The sequence below is a fragment of the Corylus avellana genome, chromosome 2, assembly GCF_965113065.1.
Source record: "Corylus avellana chromosome 2, dhCorAvel1.hap1.2, whole genome shotgun sequence".
Classification (NCBI taxonomy): Eukaryota; Viridiplantae; Streptophyta; class Magnoliopsida; order Fagales; family Betulaceae; genus Corylus; species Corylus avellana.
The window spans coordinates 15,674,004-15,700,645 of NC_142491.1; the positions used below are offsets into that span (position 1 = coordinate 15,674,004).

A 26,642-nucleotide genomic window follows, 5' to 3' on the forward strand; every position below is an offset into this window, starting at 1 on the left:
CACAGTGTAATTTCACCATCAATAAATTCGACAGGGATCGTTCATTCTGCAGTATATATCCCTACCCCTTGATCGCCTTATCTTTGGTTTTAGCCCCTCCAACAAGCCCCAAGCCTACAAGGAAGGATTCAAACTCAAAGGCTAGAAAATGGATGAACAGGTCGAATTTAAAGGCAAAGTTTGTGTCACAGGGGCTTCTGGTTTCCTGGCGTCTTGGCTAGTTAAGCGGCTTCTCTTGTCTGGATATTGTGTCATTGGAACTGTTAGAGATCCAGGTTTTTTCTGCCACTCTCTTCTCTCCTCAGACCCCGCCCACCCCTCCCACCCCCAAAAACAAGAAAGAAAATATATTAATGGAACTATATATCATTCTTGGTTTATGCATAGCAGCAAATGAGAAGAAGTTGGCACATCTGTTGAGGCTGGAAGGAGCAAGGGAGAGACTTCGATTGGTGAAAGCTGATTTAATGGAAGAGGGCAGCTTTGACGACGCGATCATGGGATGCCATGGTGTCTTCCACACTGCTTCTCCTGTGCACAAAGCTTCATCTGATCCAAAGGCATGTTCTTCTCCGAATTTTACTGAGCCACCCCCAGCCGCTGCTTGGGGTGGCCGATCTACCCCAAACTCTGTGCTCCGGCCTCCGGCCTTAAATATCTAATGAAAAACTGATCACGTGTGTTTTGTGGCCTTAACATATATATAACCTTTACAGGCAGAAATCTTAGAACCGGCTATTGAGGGTACATTGAACGTGCTACGTTCATGCAAGAAGAATCCGTCCTTAAGGCGAGTAGTTCTCACCTCATCTTCTTCAACTGTGAGGGCAAGAGATGATTTTGATCCTAATGTACCTTTGGACGAAACATCTTGGAGCTCTGTCGAACTCTGTGAGAGACTCCAGGTAACATTATTAATTGCTATAATTCTTTTGGTTGATTTTTCACATCAACCTAGCTCTTAACTATGTATCTCATCATCATCATCTTCTGGCATGGCCATTAATGGTGCATAATATTGCGAAAGATATGGTATGCTTTATCAAAAACGCTCGCTGAGAGGGCAGCATGGGAATTCTGCAACAAAAATGGGATTGATCTAGTGACTATTCTACCCTCATTCGTCGTCGGACCTAGTTTGCCACCAGATTTGTGTTCTACTGCATCTGATGTCCTTGGCTTGCTTAAAGGTGTTTTCTTTTCTCCTTTGATCAAACTCATTCTGGCTCTAGATCGTTCGAACTAGTCCCTGAAATCAAATTGAAATATGAATGTGCAAAGTTAATTACTTATTACTCCATCAATTGGTGCTTTTGTTAATTTTCTTCATTATCATTTTATATATATATTATGACTAAGCAGGGGAAACAGAGAGATTCCAGTGGCATGGAAGGATGGGATATGTCCACATAGATGATGTTGCACTTTCCCACATCCTTGTTTACGAGGATGAAACTGCTAACGGGCGATACCTCTGTAGTTCAACTGTGGTGGATAATGATGAGTTGGCATTGTTGTTAAAAGCACGATATCCTTCCCTACCAATCCCAAAAAGGTAGGCTGCTATTTTCACCATTTATGTATGTACACAAACACACAAGGACACGGCTACCAATCCCAAATCTGGCCTTTTGCATCGCAGGTTCTGTTCTGCTTGTAAAGATTTCTTCGAATTTCTTTGTTTTGCCTTTTATTAAAGCCTTTTGTGGCTGCATTGGTACTTTTATAGGGTCGGGTCATTTTTTTGACCCATTCCCTCTTGTTACCTTACTTGGTTTTCAATTCTCTTGTTTCTGCTTTGTTATTAGGTCTGATTTGGGCTGTTGTTTGGGTTGGCCACCCTCCTTGTAATTTCCCGTTCCCTTTTTCCTTATTTGCTTAAAAAAAGAAAAAAAAAAAAAAAGGGACAGGGCTACATCTGGTGGGTTGTGGTTGTTAATTTTGATAGGTATTTCAGGTTTGAGCAACTAAAGAGACCATATTATGAGTTCAACACCTCGAAGCTGAAGAGTTTAGGATTCAAGTTCAAGTCTATCCAAGATATGTTTGATGATTGCATTGCATCCCTGGTGAAGCAGGGTCATCTTCCGTCTGTCTAGCGATGCTCTGTGGTGACTCCCAACGGCTACTTGATGCCCCTACGGCTACTTGATGCCCCTCAACTATATCATGTAGTGTGGATTTTACCTTAAATAAAAAGCATATATATATAAGAGTGAATGAACTTCCTAATCAAACACTCTTTCTTTTCTGTTTTGGTCTCTAATTAATTAGCACCTTTTGTTAATCTCTCTCTCTCTCTCTCTCTCTCCACACACACATGCAATGCAACAACAGTTAGAAGACAGTGTGTGAACAATATACCAAACATGTACAGTCTCTTATGGTATATTTTGAGATCAGTCACAGGGCCTTATATATATATAATTAACTTCATTTTTATGGGAAGCAGAATCTGCGCGCACATACTAACTTTACAACTTTTCTATAAATTCTGAAAAATTATAAGAACTAAAGAAAATGGGACAAAACTCTGATATTGAAAGAAAGATCACAAAATTATTCTTATTTAACGAAATAAAAATAAAAATCTGTCCTTTGATTAATCGCTCGAGCGAAGGTCGTGTGAAAATCCATTGTGTCTTTTACCCCAGGTCCCCAGCAGTTGTCGCCATTAGTGATTTGAATCCTCGTAAGTGTTTTGTTCCTTGTTGTACGTGTCCTGTTGTCTTTGTACGTTATTTCTTCTGTTTTGGTTTTATTTGCTTGAATTATTTGCCCGGATAATGATACTACAACCTTAAGTATAATGGAGACCGTCCCCTCCTTTCTAGGATTCTTCCCTGAATGTCAAGTGGGTATGCCGTCTGCGTCATGGGCTCCACCGGTAATACATTCAATGGCATGGCGGGGTAGAAAATATCTTGGCAAGCCGAAACCGATCGATCGAACAGATGAACACGCGTCGACCTCGTAATGGTTGAGTGTTCATGTGGCTGCCGTTACTTTAACAGTTTAACGTGTTGGTTTGCGAGATGTGTCTTTCCTGCCTTAATTAATGGATCCAAGGAGGAACAAAATTGGTGTCTTTGTTATGGCCAATTAATTGACCACACTCAAATTCTCTTTTGCAGTTGAGAGTTTCTCTCTTTTGCACTCTTTGCTATATAGAAGAAGTGATATTTATTTTGAGAAAGCTCATCGACCTGCTTTTGATATTGTAAATATTCATCAAAATATTTATCAATGATTGAATGGTTTTTTTCTTTCTTTTTTTTTTTTAAAAAAAGCTAATTATCTTTTCTCCCATCAACTACAATGCATTGTTACTTTGTCCCTATAAACTAACCACTCTACTGTTTGACTCTATCAAACTATTATGTTGTGCCAAAAACCTCAATTCCGTCAGTTAAAGTCGTTAACTCAGACAATCAATCCGTCACTTTACCCCCATGAATTACAACATATTGTCATTTTGCCCGATTAAACTACAACGTATTGTCACTTTGTCCCATGAACTACAACGCATTGTTACTTTGACCATCTGAATTAACGCATTTGACTGATGAAATGAAAGTTTTGGGCACACAATAGTTTAATAGAGTCAGACAGTACTATTTTCAGTTCATATTGATAAAGTGAAAGTGTATTGTAATCTTTTTCGGCTCTAGTGTAAGACGTGGAAGCCTAGGCGAGCTTGTGAGTTACCGCAATGTTGTGGTCCTCCGATGCTTTCCGTATTTGATGCGTTAATTTCCACATATAAATGCTAGCTTGACCTCAAAAAGGACAGCCAAATTCAACGTGATGGCGAAATTTATCTTCAATCTCTGCCACATTCCCATTTTGTAGCCTCATATATCTTATAGCGTGTCCTTTGTTTCTCCCATACTCTGGAATCGTTGTAATTGTAGGTTTTTTTTCCCAAATGCAGAGGAAGTTGGATAAATAAATTGACGGCCTAAAAGCATCTGTACAAACCAACATCTAAAAAACAAGGGTTGTGATCATTGGGAGGAATAAATGATAATTCCATGATATCAGCACCAGCATCTCGAGCAATTGGTGGGTGGTTCTTCCTCCACATGTTTCCCTGTCTCTACAGCACACCCAAATGGAAATTAGGTGAAGAAACTCAGAGGGATAAATGATTATAATTAATCCTTTCTATATCAGCACCAGCATATCGAGAAATCGGTGGTTCTGCTATGTCATGCTGAGAAGAGCAATGGCATCATATATTGCCATAGAATCAAGTGTGTATGCTTTCAAGTTAAAATACAGAGTCGTCTGAAACACTGAAACCTTGCTCATTTTCTCAACTTTCTTCGCAAGTCTTTATGCTCCATGGTCTTGCACCTGCTTACTTGAAATCATTCATGGGATTTTTTTTTTCGACTTTTTCTTGCAGGGCATAATTGAGGTATGAGTAGGAGAAAACAAAAAAAAAAAAAATTGTGCAGACTACCTATCATTTCTCTGTTCCCAGATTCATTCTTTATGTTTAAGATTTTGCTGCTGTAATTTAGCTGAGGGAAATCTAGCGTTGAAATTAAATAGTTGATAATTTTCGTTTAATTTTGGTAGGTCGTTCTTTATATAATTAATTTAACTCAAGAGACGATTGAAAAATGGAGAAACCGAGAGCAACGTATCAATTTTCTGGTGGAGACGAGCGGAGACCGATTGAGGTGTTCGAAGTGCCGGTGAGTGATGATGTTAGCACTAGCAGGAAGAACGAGGGAGCTAAGACACAAGATGAGGGTGGATTAATAGAAAGCAATTCTTTTGGTTCTTCTACTGTCGGCAGTACAGAGCCAGCGGGCTTGAGCAAGTGGTTGGCATTTGAGAAAGAGGCTGTCAGCAAGCCCGACAATTCAGCTTCTTCTTTGAGTGATCAAATTATAAAAACTGAAGCTGGCATAGCCGAAAGGAAAGCAGAATGGGGAGTGGTGGTGAAGTCAGACGTGGGAGAAGGTAGTTTCAAAGGAGCAGTGAGGGCGAGGGCATCGGCATCACGAGATGGAGCTGAGTCAACCAGGACATCGAATGAATCAAATTGTGGATCTGAAACATCATCAGGGGCCTTACCGAGGCTATCACAAGAGTTGAAGGAGGCTTTGGCAACGTTGCAACAAACATTTGTTGTCTCCGATGCCACAAAACCAGACTGCCCCATTATGTACGCCAGCTCCGGCTTCTTTAGTATGACCGGTTATTCTTCCAAGGAGGTTATTGGAAGGAACTGGTAAACTACTCTATATTTCACCTTTCTTTTCTAGAGTTTGTAGACTACCTTTCTTCTAAATTCTTCTACAAAAGTCCCTCTTTAAACTGTTTAGCTACGTACCCTTTCTCTCTCTCTCTCTCTCTCTCTCTCTCTATATATATATATATTATTTTTGGGTGCCATTTATAATTACAAATAAAAAATTTAATCCAGATATTATATGCAAATGAAATTTACTTAATTGTTTTGAGACCACGGCAAAAGCTTCAGAAACACCCACGTACGTCAGACCCAAAGATGTATAACTTGAAACGCATAACTTGCATCCACAAAGGGCAGGGGAAGTGAGGAGAAATTTTCATCGTCTTTGTCAAAGAAACCAAACCCGTTGATATGGATTTTCTATACACCAGAATTCATTATTGCCTTTTGATCTTTACGGTTCAATCCATTCTTTGTCTGAGTTTAGCAGTGGGCGCCAAAATGAGAAGAAGAAGAAGAAGAAAAAAAAAAAAAAAAAAATTCCTTATGGGAATGCCTGATGGAAATTGAGCAGTGACAGTGAAGTGTTTTTTGGGTGCAGCCGATTTCTTCAGGGGCCGGAAACAGACCGGAATGAAGTGGCCAAAATACGAGATGCAGTTAAAAATGGGAACGGCTACTGTGGCAGGATCTTGAACTACAAGAAGGATGGTACCCCTTTCTGGAATCTTCTCACTGTCACCCCTATCAAAGATGACCGTGGCAACACCATCAAATTTATTGGGTAAACGCCTTTTTCCTTTCTTTCTTTCCTTCCTTTTATGCTTTTTAATTCGCGAAAATCATTTTTTCCTTTTAACAATTTGATGCTAGCTGTATGTTGGTTCTTGAACATATACAGATGCGATGCATGGAATTCAACATGAATGTTCATGTGTAGGTATACATGACTTGAATATTAGAGAATTAGTGAAAGATGAGATGGCTTAGAAGCCACTTATTAAATTGTCTTCTTTGCCAACTACAACTGTAGTGCCTTTTCTTAGCGTCAGCTCAAGTGTTGGCGTATTTCTTGTTTTTTTTTTTTTTTTTTCCTTCCCTCTCTGTCTCTTTCTCTTTGCAGGAGCAACCAGTTTAAGCAAACTTTGATATTCTTTGTGATTGACACTAGTCTTGTCCATTGAATCAAAACCACCTAACGTGAAAGTTTGCCTAGAAAAAGAGAAGGCAAAAAGGAGAAATTAATGTATGACCAGGAAATCTCAAGCGTACAGATCTCAGCAAACTGAGTTTCAATGGAGATAGAAACTCTGGGCTCAATAATCCCCACAAGTTGACTTGCAGTCTAAAATCTTCAACTTCTCTGTATTGCTTGAGATGTTTTACATGTGCATAAATCACCTCAAAATGTAATCTTGTCGTGTTTATAAGCATTCATGTCACATTTGTTTTGATTAATATTTTAGGCATGTTACTTCAATTAATATGCTGTCATAAGAATCTCATGATTATTTCAAACAAGGATTACTGCTGGGTATTGAATTCCTATTCCCCAATTTGGGCATAAAGAACCCCATATGGTTTTTACAAAGCCCAAACTCCACCTCACTACTCAATGAATTTAATGGGTTTAAAAACTTTCTTAATTTCACGTATACCATCTTTTGAGTTTTGAGTTTAAAGATGCTCCTAAGCTCCATTTATCATTATTGATGTTTAATGATTATTATAGCTTTTCTAAACTTGGTAATTTTTTTATCATTGGGTCAGATAACGATATATCTGAATTAACAAAATACATGGTCATGGAAAGAATTTCTAATTTTTGCTGTCCATGGTAATCATGATAGGAATTGTTTAGTGCAATGTTTTCCTTTTTCTTTGAATTAGGATCTTATTTTGTCTTATTCTGAAATTTTATGGATGTTGTTTCTGCAGAATGCAGGTGGAGGTCAGCAAATACACTGAAGGTGTTAATGACAAGGCACTACGGCCAAATGGGTTGCCCAAGTCGTTAATTCGTTATGATGGTAGTAAGCTTGTGTACCCACTTTGTTATCGGATGTGATTGTGGCTTCACTTAATCATCATATTTTCATGCATGTCAGCTCGTCAGAAGGAGAAGGCTTTAGGTTCCATCACAGAGGTTGTCCAAACTGTAAAACATCGACAATCTCACATTCAGACTATGAGTCATGACAATGCCAGCAAGCATGAAGGACTGGAAAGTTTCAACCTTGATTTTATTCTGCCGAAATCTGCTGAAATTCAGAATATGAGTACACCCGGCAGACAAACTCCTCAATCGGATTCCAGGGGTGATGTGTCTCACCCAAGTTCTTCTCGGGAAGTAGACACAAAATCTAGAAAATCAGGACGCATTTCCTTAATGGGGTGAGTTTTTATGATTTACCTTTGCTTCATTTTGGTAAGGCTGATGCTAACTGTAAAATGTAAAGGATTTTGACTGTATGTCCATTGGTCTTCATTACTCAATGTCTTGTTCAAAAATCAAGGATGGCTACAGATGTTGTAGCCAGACATATGATTTCTTTTAGAAGAGTCAAATTTCTTATTTGATGTGTAAATTTCTCCTGCAGGTTCAAAGGGAGGTCTTCCAGCTCCGCAGGGAGGCATGAAGAGAAACCAAGTATTGAACCAGAGGTTTTGATGACTAAAGACATAGAACACTCTGACAGTTGGGATAGCACCGATAGAGAAAGGGATATACGCCAAGGAATTGACCTAGCGACCACATTGGAACGCATTGAAAAGAACTTTGTGATCACTGATCCTAGACTTCCTGATAACCCAATTGTAAGATGAAAGTCAACTTCTTGTTTATTCATACTACGGAAAAACTTAGATAAATACTCCAAAAATCAGAACTTTGGTAGTTTATCATTTGATGCACTACGGTGCATTCATTGCTCTCTCTCTCTTCATCGTGTTTATCTTTTTACCGTGCTTGAATTACTCAGTGCATCTTGCATGTCAAAAGTCCATTTTAAGTATGTGAACAGGGTATTTCATAGATGTAAAGATGCTTCTCTGAAGTTTCTTGCTGCAAGGTGCTGCCCAATTTGTAAAATTTCTGTCATCACACCTTACTGTATGTTTACTTTCGTACTGTGTGATCATGTAGCACTGCTTAATATTAGAAATTACTAATAATTTTTCTTTCATAACTAAAAAAATTATTAATATCAATAATAACATTTTTATCGACTACAGTTACATCTACATTTTTTATATCTTAGATAATATCAATATACAAAATGTGATACACTCCTCATAGTAGATAAAGTGTCATGCTTCTAGTTTGCAATTGTATGTCACATAGACATGGTACACATTTTATGTTGAAATTGATTTTAATAGTTCATGTGCAGATATTTGCATCTGATAGCTTTCTCGAATTGACAGAGTATACACGCGAAGAAATTTTGGGAAGGAACTGTAGGTATGAAATTACTATATTTTATATCGTTGTTTAGTTAGTATTTTGACTGTGTTTCCATCTAACTCCCATTTTAGAGGCCTGCAAGTTGGACTCAATTTTCTTGCACATACCATAATATCTGTCCTTTTTTTTTTGTGACCATTTTTCTCATGTGTGTCTCTCTGATTATACAATGCAACATCATACTTTAAATGCTTTTCTTACTCTTTTGTTGCAAATAGTTAAATGCAAATGCTTCATGTACTTTATTTGTTAGATTAATTTAGAGTAAAACTGTCTACTAATCCATTGATACTTTATAATCTTCAAAGTGGATTCTTATGTTTATTGGAACATTAAAATTCCTACACTTTTATTGAACATCTTAGACGGGTAATATGAAATTTGTTTACGAGGTATGGGAGAAGATAAGTATGTTAGTATGTCAATGATTTCAAATGTTGTTGAGAGATTAGAAGTGGACTCCTTCACTGGTAGCTACTTTACTCATTCATCAAAGATTGTTTTTAGAAATTGGAAGGCAGATTTTTTATTTATTTATTTTATTTTTTATATTTGTGCCTCTACCATATGCATGCCCCATTTGATGCACTGAAAAGCTTGGGGACTGTAGTTTGAAGGTCTAGTCTATATTCTTTTCAGGTGGGCTATATTACTTGCTGAAACTTGAGTTATATTAAAATTTATGATGATTGTCATTGCTATAATATCTTTTTAATGATTTTTATGATTTATGAATTTAGCATAGCATTTTTGTTTCAAAAATCATTATTCTTATCTCTCCTATCTTTTTATTTTCCACTCCTTCGATCAATAATGCCAGCTCTACTCTAATTTGTCTCATCCATTTTACAGGTTTCTTCAAGGACCTGAAACAGATCAAGCAACCGTCTCACAGATAAGAGAAGCCATTAGAAAACAAAGGGAAATCACTGTTCAGTTGATCAATTATACTAAGAGTGGTAAGTAAATGCTTTTGATATCTAGTTAAATTATTTTGCATTTTAGCCACCAAAGTTTAAAAAGTGACACTTGAACCCCACAAATTACGAAATTGTGTCGCACTTAACTTTTTAGCCCTAAACTCCAAAAAATCTAGCCCCTAAATTAAGTCACGTGTGTCACACTTGACTATTTAGCCCTTCAAGCCCCCCAAAAGAGAAAAAATACAAAATAAAAAATAATACAAAAACAAAAACAAAAAAAGGGAGAAAAATTTGGGGTTGGTTTCTTTTCCATCTTTTTTTCTTTGTTTAACCTCCAAAGCATTTTTGGGAGTTTAGGGGCTAAAAAGTCACATGCGACACACGTGACTTACATTATGTCCAAACAAACAAAAAAACTTAACGGATGTGCTAAATCACAGTTTGGTAGTTTTTGGAGTTCAAATGTCACTTTTTAAACTTCGGAATCTAAAATGCAAAAGTGGTGATACTTGGGGGGTAAAGTGTACTTTCCCTTTATTATACCATTTCATGTCGCTTGAAAACTAGGAGTTGTAGTGCATTTGGTTGGAATTATTGTATAATATATAAAGTCTCTTTGGAGTTTAGGTTTTTTTCCTTTCTTTCAAGGTATCTTCTTTTAGTTTTTTTTTTTTTTTTTTAAAAAAAATAATTTCTATCATGATAAAATTCTTATGATTTCATGAATTTCAGGAAAAAAATTCTGGAATTTGTTTCACTTGCAACCTATGCGTGACCAAAAGGTGACTATGAGATTTTTTGCCTGGAGATTTTGCTAAATCAAATCTTGGATTCAATATCCATTGAATTAGGATGTTAATTCCCTTTTGAGTTTTTCACTTGAGGCCCATGTAACTTTGGTAGGGTGAGCTTCAATACTTCATTGGTGTCCAACTAGATGGAAGTGATCATGTGGAACCTCTGCGCAATCGGCTCTCGGAGAGAACAGAGCAAAAAAGTGCAAAGTTGGTATGTTTTTTTTTTTAAAAAAAAAATCTTTTGTTGTCTTTATAGGATTGCTGTAAAAGTACCTATGTTTTCATGGTTCAGAATGTTGGTCTATAACACATTTATGAAATGGGGGTAGCTGAAATAAGAATTTTAAAATAGATGAGTGGACATACTAACAAAGATAGAATAAGGAATGAAAATATCCATTAAATATTGGTGGTGGTACCTATTGAGGAAGAGATGAGGGACAATTATTCAAGGTGGTTTAGCTTATGCAACGAAGACCAACGATTGCACTAGTTCAAGTTAAATGAGTGAAGAGCGCAGAGCAAGCCCAAAATAATATAGGTAGTGAAGAAGGATATAACATGAGAAAAGTTGACTGAGACTAGGACTGTAGATGGAACAGAATTCCCAAAAAAAAAAAGAAAAAAAAAAAAAAGATACGTATAATGGACCCAATTAGTGATAAAGGGTTCATAGATCTCACAGTGATTAGTTGTAAAAATCTTTGTTAAGTTACTCATAACTCACTTTTCTGTATGTGGATTTATTACTAACATGCTAATTTAACCATGATGTTGATGCCCCATTCTTTATGTATTGTAGTTGCTAGCTCAGGTTTTCATTATCTTTTCAGACAACTTATAGGCGAGAGTCCCAGGAATTACCCAGGTTCTAAACATCAGAAGGCATTACTCTTGTTGCAAACTGTTATTGCTTATCATATAAAACAACTTCAAACATTTATATTGAGGATTTGTCTGAGAATTCAAATATCGTTGCATTTACAATTACATATCCTTAGTTTTTAATCAACCAGACTATATTTTGTGCTGCTAAAAACTGTGTATCTAGGTTTGGTAGAAAGAAAGACCTCATATGAAAGTAAGACTTTGGAGATTGTCACTGTTAGCATGGGTATTTAAAATAGCACTGGTGAAATAATGATTTGGGTTACTATGGGTAATCTACTCTGGTAGAAACTCAGCCCATGTCAAGTGCATCTTTTATCTTCATTAGTTTAGGTTATGTTTTGATATGAATGGTTTCCTTTTTCTTTTCCACTTCTTTTTCAACATTTTTTAATGCTTGTTTCTCTTTTATCAGGTCAAAGCCACTGCAGAAAATGTTGATGACGCTGTCAGAGAACTTCCTGATGCCAACTTGGTAAGGTACTTTTTTGGCTTCATGTTCAGACTGATAATCAATGACGCATTTGTCATTGCTTTAAAAGATTTGCAGTGCGGTTTTACTTATTAGAATAATAGACTATGTTAAGTTACCTGGTCACCAATCCTTACAATTTGATACCTCTAAAGTTCAAACAAGAATTATGTGAATCATTTGACTTTCATAAAATTTCCTCAGAATAGGGCTATTAAATGTTCAAACTGAAATATTACAAACAAGCTTGACTTACAATTTTTTTTTTTTTTTTGTTAAAAAAAAAACCCTTGTATCTCATTTTCAACATATCAATGTTGATGATTTTGAATGGCATGCGCATGCTACCCCCCCACCTACAGACACACACAAATAAGCAGTGATGTGATTTAGAAACTCTGAATACTTGTTATGGCATGAAGAATTTGTCTGCTATACATTCTTTCATAAAAATATAGTTTAGAATTTGCGCAAGTGTTTGTAATTATGGATTAGAATTCATTGTGGTATGATCTATATCTTAAAAAATTTTAGATTTTTTATATTTCTATCTTTTAAATTTTACTTTTTTAAGTATTGCTACATCTTATATTTCATTGATGATGAGATCCTGGTTCTATTTCAGCAATTATGTTGGTTAATAGCTGATACAACTTTTATATTCTACAATTTTTCAGAGACCAGAAGATTTGTGGGCAATTCATTCTCGGCCTGTCTTTCCAAGGCCTCACAAGAAAGAGAGTTCTTCTTGGCTAGCAATACAAAAGGTACCACTTTGTAAAAGTTAAAATTGCACTGTATAACATTCTAATACCATTGAAATGTTATTGCTCATCAAACTTATCTTGTATATTGAACTTCAATTTGTTGGGGATAAGGATTTAATGAGTTGAGAATAGAGTTAATCTATTTGATTTCATTATTATTGTTACCATTAGCAATATGTGCTGTCATATATATAGCTTTCTTACATTTGATGCCGTCAACCACAAGTGTGTGGGTTCTATCATTGAAAAATTTCATCTGAAACGGCTGAGGCTTTGGACCATATCGAAATCTACCCTCAGAGTACCCTGCTTGGCAGCACCCACACTGGATAAAGGCCTTTAGAACTATTAATAAGTGTCTATACACAATTTTGGTGCTTCATTAACTACTCATTTATACCCAGTAAAGCATAATTTGGACACATCATTCAGGCCATTACAACACAACGCTTTCGTTTGGAGCATTTTGATCTCCTTTTTGCAGTAATTCCTTTTCCTTTCAAACTTTGATGATATGAGGAGTGTCATTTCTCCTTTGTGGTTAATCTTTTCAAGGACTCAGGTCCTGATAACTTCTACAATATTATTTTTTTTTTTTTTGATAAGTAACTTCTACAATATTATTAAGAGAAATTTTGCCCATAAAGCACAAAAGAGTAGCACATATTTGTAAGTCACGCTTCAAGTCTACATTAGATTTGAGCTCTTGGTGCTATAGATGTCCACTATATGGAGTTATGTTTCTTAGAAAGTCCTCAATTGATTGTTTAAGGAGTTGAATATGGATCTATATATTAGTTGGTTGTTCCACTTAGTAGCTTAAACATTTAGGATAAATGGTCAAATATTACGGTATCATACTCGAAGATCATCTGTCAAATCTCATCTTACCTCTATTCATATCAGTTAATTTCAAATATCTATGTGTTTGGTCCCACTTATAATGAGAGACATTTCTATTATAATTACACATGTAATTTTGAGTCTATTCAAGAGAGGGCTTGTTAAAGAGGCCTCATTGATTAGGTGTGTTATTAGGTATGGATTTATATGCTAGTCCAATTAATAGTTTAAACTTTTGGAACAAGTGATAATTTATCATCAATATAGTTCGTAAATTCAATTTGATATAGACTTATATGCTAGCTTTACCTCTCCATCTAATAGCTTAAACTTTTGGGATTAGTACTTATTTAATGACATTTTAGTAAATGTAAATGACAGTTTTTGACAAGTATCACATGTATCATGGATTGTATTTTTTGTGGTAGGCTCTGAAGGTCTTGAAGATTTATAATTACAAATTGCTACTCCTTGAAATCCATATACGTTGTTTGTTAAATAGTTTCGTATGGTATCTTACAGCTGTCTTCCTTACTGATATTTCATTATTTCTTCCCTTCTATCCCTTTGTGCTTCTTAGATCACTGCACGCGGTGAAAAACTTGGGCTACATCATTTTAAGCCAATAAGACCATTGGGTTGCGGAGATACTGGCAGGTAAAGTGCCTTTTGCAAATGAGATTGAAATAGATCGCCTTGATTCAGAAAACTTGTTGCAATAGAATTATTATTTTTTAAGTATAGCAATATAATTATATACGAGTTCCAAATTATTGCCTCTCTAATTGTGTCTGAGTGCATTTTGATATTTTATTTATCAGTATTTATGACATATGCTATTTATTCCGCTTTTTAGTGCGCATACCATGTTTTTGCTAGGAGCAATGGAAGGGGGGATCTCCTCCCTTACCCCTTCCATAAGGGTAATTTAGGTCTCTGAAAACAGATCTTATAATCACCTTAGAGAATGTTGTATTCCTTTTATGGCCAGCGCCCTCTTCCCTTCTTCCTTCCTTATGGTTACTTCAGATCTCCTTAATAATCCTATACTTTGATTCACAAATCCAGATCGGCTAATTGTTCTTGGGTAGCACCTGCTCCTTTCATGTTCCCTGTATACTTTTGTTTAATCTACTTTTGAAGACACTTTGGCTCTGTTTGTTTCGATGCACATGATTTTTGGAAAATTGATTCCCTATTTTTTGGTGTTTGGTACGACTAAAATAATAGTCAATGGAAAATATTTTTCGTTTGACCGAAAATCCTTCTTTAATTTTCGGAAAATAGTTTCTTTTTTTGAAAATTATAAACCATTTTTCGAGTTTGAGCATCTCATTCTTAAATCAATAGATCTAGCAGAAAAGTCACCGGGACTCACCTGGGACCCCACCAAGACCCGCTTGGGACCCGCCCAAGACCTGTCCAAGACCCGACCGGGACCCACCTGAGATATCTCGGATAGGTCCCGCCGGGGTGCCGAGCGGGTCCCGGTGTAGTCTCGGCAAGACTCGGTTAGGACACCTCCAAGACCTGGTTAAGACATTTTCGTAATTTAGAGTTTAATATGATTGAATATCGTAATTTAGAGTTTAATATGATTGAATATATATATATATATATATATATTGTGATTTGCTGTACGCGCCAAACAATGTAAAGTGTTTTCTAGGAAATCATTTTTCATGAAAACATTTTACGTCGAAACAAACAGAGCATTTATATTCCAATGAATTCCTACATGGTTTTTCTGTTGCATCTACCACTCTTGGTCTTATGATCTCATCCACCAAGACAGATTAAATGAGCACAACATTTAGTAGGAACCCTTCACCCGTTAAACGTGCAAAGTTAATAAACCATAGATGCAAGCAGAAGGACTGGAGTGGTACAGGAATAAGTGCAAGACAGGATCTAATTCATTTTCATAGGTGTTCAGATAGGCAATTCCGTAAGATAGTTTAGTCATGTACAAAGAAGTCAAATGGCATGAAGTAGCGCAATCTTAGAGACCTAAAAGTAGTATAATAAAGTTGGTGTGTCCAAGATGATTTAATTGAATAGAAAAAGGAAATATGAAAAGGAATTTGGATCCCAAAAATTTTGGAAGGTTTTCAAAATCTATGTTTTATAAGAAGAATTGGTCTTTTAGGATTTATTTTATGGACTCCAGATAGGGGAAGATATGGTATTAGTAATATATTTTCACAAACAAAAGTAGGTTGAACTCTAAACTAAAATTATGTAATATGTAATGCCCCATCCCTAGGCATCATGCTCAAAACTTGAAGGAGAGTGTCATGCAACTTTTTTTTAAAAAAAAAAAAAAACCATTGGTAGGTCTCTCCTTCAGTATTCCTCAATCCAGTGACTTCTCATATCCCCCCCCCCCCCCCCCCCGCCCCTTTTTTTTTGGTACTGGTCTGTTTTAGCTTGAAGAAAAATTGATTTATTACTCCCGTGTTTCGCACTTGGTGGTTCACCCATGTTTTCAAAACTGGTGTGTAAAATTGCTATATATCTCGAGGCGACATAAAGGTTTTGTTTGACATCCAAAGCATTAATGTAAAAATTGGATTCTTTGGTCTGCTTTTTGATTAAATTACTTTGGTATTTGTTGCAGTGTTCATTTGGTGGAACTGCAAGGTACTAGTGAACTGTATGCTATGAAGGCAATGGAAAAGTCAGCAATGCTTAACCGTAACAAGGTCTGAATGTACAGAGAACCATATCAAATTTCGTTTCCTTCTAAAGCAATGTAATAAATGATCTGGTTGCCATTTACCTATCTGATTGAAATATGCTACCTTAAATTAACACAAGCTTTTGTTCTTTTTCTATGTTAAATCACCAATAATACCTTAAGTATAAGATAATGGGAAAGCTTGGATTGAATCATTTAATTAATTATCTAACACATCCTCTCACTTGTGGGCCTAAACTCCTCCCCCTTAATAAATAGAGCGCAACACATGAAATATTTAATAGAAATGAGATAAACTGTGGAATAAGGATTCAAACTCAGAATCACACACTAATACCATGTTAGATCATTAATCACCCCAAAAGCTTAAGCCGATGAAAAATGATGAATTTGATCATTTAATTAATATTCTAACATGTTATAACTGTTATTTCTTAAATGTGTTGAATGCAAGCATTTGCACTCTATAAAGAATATTTATTTGGCAATTCTTTTGCGTTTTTGTGTTAACTAAACACTCAATGACTTTTATCGAGTCTGCAAGAAAGTATTTGGTTTCAGTTTCTTTTACAAAATTGATACATTTCATGATATAGTGGCTTGGAATCTGTGGCCTTCTCTTATATTTGAAAGTTTTGTGAATGTCATAAGCTCTTGATAAATCAAAGACACATATGCGCTTCTAAAATCATATCAATTATATATGTCTATGAAAAGTACATATTTGTTTGGAAATCAGTTAATGCTTAGTGAAATTATTTTATCTCAAACTAGTCACTTTGCCAATACTGACGATTCAATTGTGATGAAGCTTGTTTCAAAATTTCTCTATTTTGTCAAATGCGGTTTTAGTCATAAATCAGTAGGATTACCATTTCATTATTTCCTCTGGGGTGAAGGACTTCAGCCTTTAAGGTTCATTGCCTTGGATGAAGTCTTGACAGTGAACTTATTGGCTGCTAGGAATCCAGCATATTCCCTGTTGCAGTGTTCTTAAAATTGGTCAGTTAATGATGAAAGACGGTGTCATCTGTAATCGATTCTTTTCGTAGATTGAAATACTTATAGCAGTTCCAGATTGTATGGAAATTCTCATTAAAATCTGCATCCCATGTTCGAAATTGGATACCGTGATCCACCAAGTTATTGTTATCATGTGTTAATTACAAACTTATGTGTTTTGTTCATCTAGTAGCAGAGCTTGTCTCAGCAAACTTATTTATTGTTAACACGATGCCCTATTCTAATCAAATTTCATGTTTTCTTCTGAAGATTAATCTATCAATTTTTAATATATTCTATAAATCAAAATTAGGAAGTACAAATGCATCTGCATACCATCATTGATGTTAACGTAGGAATTTTGCTACATGGTGCACGCACATCTAGCAGTCCCACATGCACATGCTTAGATATGCACTCTCCTTTTAGTTTTTGCAGAAGAGTTAATTCATATCACTCATTTGCTCTAAGGATCATACATTATTGTGGGTATTGTCCAGGTTCACCGAGCATGCATCGAGAGGGAAATCATTTCGCTACTCGATCATCCTTTTCTTCCCACACTCTACACTTCATTTCAGGTCTACTCATTTTTGTTTGTAATTATAATTTTCTCTTACTGAACTTTGAATATCTGTATGCTCTATTACATTTATGTCCATAAACATGCATATGAGTATAGTCCATGGATGAATACTTCTATCTCATGATTTTGAAGAGAATTAAAATTATAATTGCAGCCTGAGATGTAATTGAATACCAGAAAGATTCTAGACTATATAGTTTTTCAAGCTCACAAGCACTCTTAACACTGACACAACTGATCTAATCATGCAAGCATCCTTATTTACACATTACTCTAGTTGTATCTTTTAAACCTTTGCTATGTTTTACTCACAGTACGACTCCTTTTCTGTACTTAAAGAGGTTGTATTTATAATATGCTAGACTGTCTTTATATATATATATATATATATATATATATATATATATATATATATATATTTGATAAGTAATATATATATATATATATATATATCTCCAAGAAGTATTGCTTATCTTGCCAGATTTAAAAATTATATTTTCAGAATTTGGATTTTTTTATGGAGTATTGAATACGTATTGGGAGTATCCAAGAGTATCAGTACCTTTATAGAAGTATCTGATTTACATTGCGGACAAACAATATCAAAAATAAACATGGATCTAACATGCTTCATTGATGACAGTATGGAAATTTTCCTTGTTGGTTGATAGGACTGATTTATAATGCATTTGAGTATACTGATGTCTCTTTGTCTCTTCAGACCCCTACACACGTTTGTTTGATAACAGACTTTTGCCCTGGTGGAGAATTGTTTGCCGTGCTTGACAAGCAGCCTATGAAAATTTTTAAAGAGGAATCTGCAAGGTACTCTCATGTTTGTATACATATCTTAGCTAGTTGAAATTCTTGATCATACTGGATTTTCACTACTATCGAAGTTGAGATAAAGTTGATGCAACTAGAAATGTAATGATTTCAGATATTCCTTGCAAACTATCTCCAACACTGGGTTGTTTATTGTTCCACTGGTCATGTGAAGCACAGATTGGCTCTTTGTTCTTATGAGTTGTTGATTTCTCTTCATTTTTCAATCGAAACACTCAAACATCTTATTCTGATCCAGATATCTATACACTTCTTATATGCTGGACCTTTAATTATTTCAATGCTAATTTTTATTGATCTCTAGGTTCTTTGCAGCAGAGGTCGTCATTGCCTTGGAGTATCTCCACTGTTTAGGTATTTTGATCACATGAGAATCTCTAGTGCCCTAGTTCTGATTTTACTGTATCAATGTAGTTTTTCTTTCCTTTTCTTTCTTATACTTGTATAATGAATTGGAGGAAACCAGCAGGAGCTTATTTATGCGAGTGCTTCCCAAGTCCTAAACTACCATTAGTGGGAGGGGTAAACATTACCAAAACTGCCATTATTTTCTTCTCTATAATCGCCATTCCTCTCTTTGGGCCACACACACACGTGTGCTTGTATTATATATATTATGTACTTGCATATGTTCGTGTTTGAATCGAAATTGATTTCTAAAGTGGGAAATACAAGTCTCAGTAGGTAGTTGTAGCAGAGAAGTGCCTGTTTTAACTATTTTTATTCATGTTTAGCTTGGTGGGTAGTCGTAGCAGAGATAGGCTGTTAAGATCGATAAGCTAAAAGCAGAATTTGTGTTCCCAAATCCTTATCCACATGCAAGAGGTTTGGTTATCAAATTTTTCAATGACATATAGGCATGTAACTAAAGTACAGTTACTTGACAGTTACGTTGTTTTCATATAATATTTAATTTGAAGGATAATACATAAATGTTAAACTATAACTTGTTTTGGGGTACATATTTAAGAATCTCTAACCCCAAGAGGTTGGCTTAGTGATTGGACAGCCTGCGACTTTGAGTATGCTTCTCAAGGTCTTATGTTTGAAATTCACTGATCAGTGCAAACTGTTTTTTGGGGCCATCAGGCTGGGGGTTCGCTTTTTGAATTAACCGAGGTACACTTGCAAGAAACTCTTTGCCGAGGGCCTGTGCACTGTAGATACCCGGTGCCAAATCCAAAAAAAAAAAAAAAAACATATTTAAGAATCTCTGCTGTTAAGCATTGGTCCATCAAAACCTTGTTAGAGACTTTGAGTTTCTGCTCGTGTTATAGCTGTACTAGAGTAGCCTAATTATCTAACCTGTCAGTTAATACTTGTAAGTGTAACAAGCTTGACTGAATGATGATATCAATCCACACTAATTAGGAACAAGAGATTTTGTATTCCACTTATTATTTTTTTCCCATGCCTTTGTACAGGAATAATTTATCGTGACCTGAAGCCTGAAAATATCTTGGTCCAGAAGGATGGGCATATCGTACTAACTGACTTTGATCTGTCATTAATGGCATCATGTAAACCCCAAGTATGTTACATTTTCTGTCAGAAGATTTACTGCTTCACTTTTTACAGACTCATACATCATGTTTTTGTGTTTCCTAGTATAGTGTTACTGGTCTTCATCAAGTCAATAAAGCCACCATAAGTTGGCAACAAAAATAAATTTAAATTTAAAAAAGAAAAGTTAGTCAAAGAGTTGATTGTTCACAGGAGAGCAATCAACTGCTCTTTCATGTTGAAGGATCATGCATGAAAAATCTAAATTGGTTCTTCGACAGGTTGTGTGATTGAAGCCAGAAATTCTCATGTCACTCATATTCTTTTCAATTGTATTTATTTCTTTTCATGAAATGGAGGAAGTCTGTGTTCATTTCCACCTTAGTGGATTAAGTATTTTTGCTTCTCTTTCTTGGTTCCATCAACTCATCTTTTTGATTCTGTCACTATATTAATACTATTCCACCATTCTTTTTACCAAAATACAGTGAAATTTTTCTTTGCATATCTTCTTATCGATTCTGAATATTCTTTGTACCATGAAATGTTGGGAAGGTGAATTACATTATCTTCTTAGTTTTGCATTTCTGCTTGATAATTACTGGATACTTGAGAATTACTGACTGCTCTTACGTGCTACTATGTACTGCAGATTCTAAAGCATGCATTACCTAGTAAGAGGAGGAGATCTAGGAGTCGACCACCACCAACATTTGTTGCAGAACCAGTTACACAGTCAAACTCATTTGTTGGAACCGAAGAATATATTGCTCCTGTACGGTGAATCTTCAATCATGCTAAATGTCCATGTACTTCATACTATTTCTAGTACTTCATTTCATATCAGATGAAGACATGGTTTTAGTTTCTGTCAGATTCTAGAATTCTTGGGATATTCTTCAAACAAACTTTTATGGAATGTTTTAAATGTATTAAATGTGTATTATTGAGGCACTGATCAAATGATTATGGAATGTTTTAAATGTATTAAATGTGTACTATTGAGGCACCGATGAAATGATTATTGATAAACTTTTATGTCCTGCACGCCCTTGTTCTGCTTCATGTCCTTCTGCATGCAAAAAATTGCTAAGGAAGATGCTTCCCTGTACATCGCTGGTCTGCGTCTGCAAATTAAACATGCTAAATGACTAAAGAAAGTTAAGGAGAAAGTAAAATATCAGATCCATTTGTTCTGGAGGGTTCTAAAATCATTGAAAAGGAGTAAATTAAGTGTCAGTAGGCTATATTTACAGAAATATCTATGAAGTATAAAACTTTCTTTGTCCCTCATTCGTTGAATAATTTGAAGCTTGCCCTTTTTGTTAAATGGTGAAAGCTTGCTCCAAAAGTTAGCTTCCTACTGCCATTGCTGGATTTAATCCAATATGGAACTCAGCTTTGATGTCCGATATATTATTATTTTTAGCTTGGGCTTTTCATAATTGGCAGGAAATATGTTTTTGTTTCAAAACATGCTAGCTGCATACAGTTGCATATTCATACCATTTTGTAGGTGTTTACTGCTGACATAATCCTGTTCATATTTAGCAGCAAATAATTGCATAGCTACAAATAATATCTGCTACGAGAATGATAATAATAGTAATTAGTATTTTACACTAATTTCTTTTCAAAGTTCTCATAAATACTTGATTTCAGGAAATTATTACAGGTGCGGGACATAGTAGCGCCATTGATTGGTGGGCTCTTGGTAAGCACATGCTCAATCATGATATATGACCATTATGTGTTTTGCTAGTTATTATTATCATTTACGTAATTTTTTATTCTCTTACTTTCTTAAAATGATATTCAAATATCTTTTTCACTTGGTTTAAAGATTCATCAATAATGCCTCTGAAGCGGCAAGTTCTTCAATAATTCCTGACATAAAAATAACATGCTTTTGTCAACCATCTTTCCTATGTTCATCCCATTATATTTTTTTTCCTCTTTGTGGCTGTAATACTTATGGTGAAAATTGTCTTTTGAATCTGTTAGCATGACTACGAAGGATGTGCAAATGATAATGTTATAGCACTGCTATGAGCACATGCATTGGAGGCATAAGGCTGTAGTACTTCGATCTTTTTAAAATATATATATATATATATATATATATATATATATATATATATATATATAATTTAGTAAAAGGTTAGAAAGAAAATACCAATTAACAAAATGGTTTGATAGACAATCTTGGGCATATTTGGATAATAAAAAAATGAAGAAAAATTATCAGCTTCTCCTCATACTCTAATTATATCAACATCATCATAAATAACAAAGTATTTAATGACCCAAGGTAAAGCGTTAACCATATCTGCATTATCACCCCAAAATGACTAGTCAATTTGAAGCTTATCGAAAATCACTTATAAAGTTCAGTTTCACATAGTAAGTAAACAATGTGAGACTTAACACCCATGAGTATTTTTGTAAGCCTCACACTTTATGTAGGCTATTCATCTTCCCAATATAGGACCAGGGTGTTACAATCTCCTCCCCCCCGCCCCCCTCTTCAAACCCTTGACGTTCTCGTCAAGACCACGTGATGCTACAACGTGGCTCTAGCATTATTTTAACAACCTAGGGAAAGTGCAAGTCACATATGCGCTATCATCCCAAAAAAACTAATCAATTTGCAGCTTCTCTAGAATCACTTATAATCCCAGTTTCACTTAACAACTAAGAATGTGAAACTTAGCACCCATGAGTGTCTAAAAACCAAGCACTCTATGTGGACTACTCATCTTCCCAATATGGAACCGAGGTATTACAATCTCCCCCCTTTAAACCTCCGACATCCTTGTCAAAGCCGCATCATGCAATGTTCCAGTACCACATGGCGTTACTAAGTGGCTCTAATACCATTTTAGCAACCCAGGAAAAGTGTTAGCGACATATACGTCATCACTCCAAAATGACTAATCAATTTAGAGCTTCCCTAAAATCACTTATAAAGTCCAGTTTCACCTAGTAAGTAAGCAATGTGAGACTTAGTACTCATGAGTATCTTATAAATCACTCACTCTATGTGAGCTATTCATCTTCCATCATGGGACTGGGGTGTTACAATGAGAATTATGCCTCATGGATTGTGACCTAAACGGCACATTTTTTTTCATTTGCATTGGCTAATGAGGTGTGTGCATTATGGGATTCCTGTTAATTTTTAAAGCATCAAGGCATTTTAGGACTGCCACACTCTAAAGCTAGCCTTGTTTATTATGACAACAAATGTGTTTTCTGATTAATTTGCTCAACCAAGAAGCATAATTTTGTATGCATTCTTTATCATTAATGCCCAGTGATTCACATTTAAATTCAGGTATCTTGTTGTATGAGATGCTCTACGGTCGTACACCTTTCAGGGGAAAGAATAGACAGAAGACTTTTGCCAATATCTTGCACAAAGATCTGACCTTTCCAAGCAGTATTTCTGTAAGTTATTAAATCTCTAATGAGCTTGCATTATGTGTTGGGAAATCTTTGTTTTACTATCCAGATGGAGTTTTTCTATTTATTTATGTTGGTGATGTTGACCAATTGTGTGGGGTAATTCTGGTCAACTTGACCTTGATTTCATCTTAACATTAAGAATGTTAGAAGAGTTTGATAGGGTTTGATGTACATGTGTAACGACTAGGGAAAGCGCTAGCCACATTTGCACTATCACTCCAAAATGAATTAAGTTTTCCTAGAATCGCTTAAGTCAGTAACTAATGTGGGACTTAGCACCAATGAGCATCTTTTATATACTACTCACTCTATGTGGACTACTTATCTCTTCTCAATATGGGACTCTAGTGTTACAAACTCTCACCCTTTAACCCCTGACTTCATCGTCAGGGCCACGTCAAGTGGTTCTGACAGTACCACATGACGCATTACAACCTGACTATAATACTATTTGTAGCAACATAGTAAAAAGTGCTAGCCAGATTTGCACTATCACCCCAAAATGACTAGTCAATTTAGAATTCATTAGAATCACTAATAAAATCAATGTAAGACTTAGCACCCATGAGTATCTTTTTATAAACTATCCACTCTATGTGGGAACTCCTCCTCCCAATATGGGATTGGGGCATTACAAATTGTTACGATTCAGAAAAACGCGTTAGCCACATTTGCGCTATCACCCCAAAAGGATTAGTTAATTTGAAGCTTATCTAGAATCACTTATAAACCCCAATTTCAACTAGTAAGTAAGCAATGCGGGACTTAGCTCTCCTGAGTATATTTCTATAAACCACCCACTCTATGTGGGTTACTCCTCTCGTCTCAATATGGGACGAGGGTATTACAACCAGTGTATTTTGGAAAATGTAATATTTCTCAAACCTCTATAATAAAACATATGAGGTAGGCTATGTGAGAACTAACGTACCTCTTCTTTCTCTCTGATGTTTTCATGCAAACTCGACACGACACCTTTGAACAACAAAAATTGCAGATAACCTGGTTTCAGCCTTAAATTCTATTGTGAAAGAAGTGGGAACACTTTTGAAAGTTAAGGATTTTAATATTGAGTCTAAAAGGTTTTTTTGGGTAAGTAAGCAATTCATTCAGCAAGCAAAAACTGACAAGAACAGGGGAGTACCCCGGAAAGCACTACAAAAAGTGACACTTACACTCTATACAAACTCAAAGGGCAAAAGAAGAAAAAAAATCTGTGCTTAACTGACTGAAATTATTATCGGGGAAGTGCCAAGATCTCTGCACCCGCAGTACTGCTAATTGCTCTGCACTTTGGTGATGCCACTAGTCTTGCACCTCAAATTCCAGTTGATCTCCTTGACTTTGTCCACTAAAGAAACATTGGTTAGAAGTTCAAGCAAGTTGCACACTGTAAATACAGTTAATTGAAAACCTGCAATTTGTTTGAATCAATCTTATTCAGAACAGCATAATTTAAGGCCCCATTTACTTAAGTAGAAAACATTTCTGGAAAGGGATATATTTGCACTGACAAATTAGACTGCTCTTGGTTACAACTGTAGAAGTCACTAATGCAAACGATCTATCATATTATTTGTTGGAAAATAACATCTCGAAGAACTTTGGAAGCCACGTTCATGGGAGTGGACCGTTGGTATGTATGATAGACTTAATGCCTCCAAGTCACAAGATTGTAATTAGATGTTTATGATTTGTAGGATCCACATTCTGTATCACCAAAGATAGCCTACCTTATCTTTTGATGTGACAAAAGCTATGTATTTTATGCATCCCGGAATCAACTGGCAATTAGGTTCTTGAATGATTTGATTTTTAATATTAGGGATGCATCATTCAATCTTTTTTCTTGGAGCTTCCCTACTAATTATGCAGCAGCTGACCTTACTTCCTTAATGCTCCAGGTAAGTCTTGCAGCCAGACAATTGATTAATGCGTTGTTGCAAAGAGACCCTGCCAGCCGTTTAGGATCAAATACTGGTGCCAATGAAATCAAAGAACACCCTTTTTTCCATGGAATTAAATGGCCTCTGATCCGCTGCATGGTAATAGTACTACAATTTTTTAATGAATAGAAAAATCTCTTATACTGGTTCTTGGAAATATTGATACTGATTTTGAAAGCCTGCTGAGGAATTAAAAAAGAAAAAAGAAAAATCTTTCAGAGGACTCTTACACAGGCTATTGTTTATCAATACAATTACTTGTCTTGCTCACCAGTTTGCTTGCTTGTATGCAGAGCCCACCACCGCTAGTTGTGCCTCTTCAATTCATTGGAAAAGATCCAAAGTCCAAGGAATTGCAGTGGGAAGATGATGGAGTGCTTGTTTATTCTATGGACATGGAGATGTTCTGAAGGTTCACATTGATTACTTATATAGAATTAGATCAGCATTATGCCTTTCTTTTTGCTGTTAACTGCAAACATAAACCAGAATATTGAACTGTCTTTTATCCGCTTGAGATAATTATTATCGTCTTTTTGAGTCGTGTGCATGTCCCATTGTGGACAAAACGTACAGCTCTGCTTAAAATTAGTTTCATGCACATGATTATTTACAGAATCTTTTAGGCTTTACACTCATATTTTCTGCATCACTGTGCAGGCTTCTTTATAATGTTAGCTAAACCAAAATCATGAGATGTCGGTCGTGCCTCTCTCTGACGCGGGGGAGTTACCTCAACTTAGAAACTGGAAATTTCAGATCATAAAGGGAAGAGAAACAGCCATCAGGAACGAATCTGTAGCACAGTTTTTTTTTTTTTTTTGGGAGGGTGGGGGTGGGTGGGGGTGTGGGGGTTGTCCGAGGAAGAAGGGGGTGTATGAGAGATATCCACGACGAAATTACCACTTGGGACAGCCTCTATACCATTGTATTGGTAAATATTTCGTGGAGGTCCAATTTTAGCAGTTAATAAATGTTTAAATAAAAGCACAATTCATCAGGATAAGCACGTCGAGATACACCCATTCACTAATTTGTAGATGTTGAAATGGTTAAAAGGAGAAAGACGAACCTTTCTCTTTCTTTTTTTTTTTTTTTTTTTTCTTTTTATTAATATTATAACGGGATACTACAATTTTTATTATAACTATCTTATAAACTTATGTGACTTAACATTTTATAAAAAAATGAATGTCAAATGGTAGCTCATATTTGTGGCTGA

The 26,642-nt window shown here is 35.6% G+C and overlaps 2 protein-coding genes across 8 annotated transcripts; both read left to right on the top strand.

Moving 5' to 3' along the window:
* Positions 1-2,193, top strand: LOC132167788 (dihydroflavonol 4-reductase-like1). Its single transcript, XM_059578813.2, has 6 exons — positions 1-275; positions 391-560; positions 717-905; positions 1,028-1,190; positions 1,363-1,555; positions 1,958-2,193. The coding sequence occupies exons 1-6, from the start codon at positions 149-151 to the stop codon at positions 2,097-2,099; spliced, it is 984 nt and encodes a 327-aa protein (XP_059434796.2). The 5' UTR covers positions 1-148; the 3' UTR covers positions 2,100-2,193.
* A 1,723-nt stretch (positions 2,194-3,916) lies between these two features.
* On the top strand, positions 3,917-26,237 carry PHOT2 (phototropin 2). 7 transcript variants are annotated; one of them, XM_059586282.2, is made up of 24 exons: positions 3,917-4,125; positions 4,588-5,248; positions 5,814-5,996; positions 7,151-7,242; positions 7,321-7,606; positions 7,813-8,029; positions 8,605-8,675; positions 9,531-9,637; positions 10,334-10,383; positions 10,505-10,609; positions 11,702-11,761; positions 12,436-12,525; positions 13,949-14,025; positions 15,989-16,073; positions 17,572-17,652; positions 18,379-18,482; positions 18,808-18,857; positions 19,928-20,034; positions 20,659-20,781; positions 21,669-21,720; positions 23,344-23,456; positions 25,379-25,519; positions 25,714-25,832; positions 26,081-26,237. In XM_059586282.2, the coding sequence occupies exons 2-23, from the start codon at positions 4,632-4,634 to the stop codon at positions 25,828-25,830; spliced, it is 2,928 nt and encodes a 975-aa protein (XP_059442265.2). In that variant the 5' UTR covers positions 3,917-4,125; positions 4,588-4,631; the 3' UTR covers positions 25,831-25,832; positions 26,081-26,237. The 7 variants fall into 7 exon arrangements, 6 of the variants coding, with proteins under 6 accessions (XP_059442265.2, XP_059442279.2, XP_059442257.2 ...); XM_059586274.2 differs by lacking the exon at positions 3,917-4,125 and adding an exon at positions 4,139-4,423; XM_088513334.1 differs by lacking the exon at positions 3,917-4,125 and adding an exon at positions 4,139-4,256.
* Positions 26,238-26,642: the final 405 nt, after the last annotated feature.

What these genes read in the sequence shown, in the direction of transcription:
- LOC132167788 (XM_059578813.2), top strand. Translation starts at nt 149, where the DNA reads ATGGATGAACAGGTCGAATTTAAAGGCAAAGTTTGTGTCACAGGGGCT. An exon ending in AAGCTTCATCTGATCCAAAG is followed by an intron (nt 561 to 716) that starts GCATGTTCTTCT and finishes TAACCTTTACAG; the next exon opens with GCAGAAATCTTAGAACCGGC. An exon ending in TGTCCTTGGCTTGCTTAAAG is followed by an intron (nt 1,191 to 1,362) that starts GTGTTTTCTTTT and finishes ATGACTAAGCAG; the next exon opens with GGGAAACAGAGAGATTCCAG.
- PHOT2 (XM_059586282.2), top strand. Translation starts at nt 4,632, where the DNA reads ATGGAGAAACCGAGAGCAACGTATCAATTTTCTGGTGGAGACGAGCGG. An exon ending in GTCGTTAATTCGTTATGATG is followed by an intron (nt 7,243 to 7,320) that starts GTAGTAAGCTTG and finishes CATGCATGTCAG; the next exon opens with CTCGTCAGAAGGAGAAGGCT. An exon ending in GATCAATTATACTAAGAGTG is followed by an intron (nt 9,638 to 10,333) that starts GTAAGTAAATGC and finishes CATGAATTTCAG; the next exon opens with GAAAAAAATTCTGGAATTTG.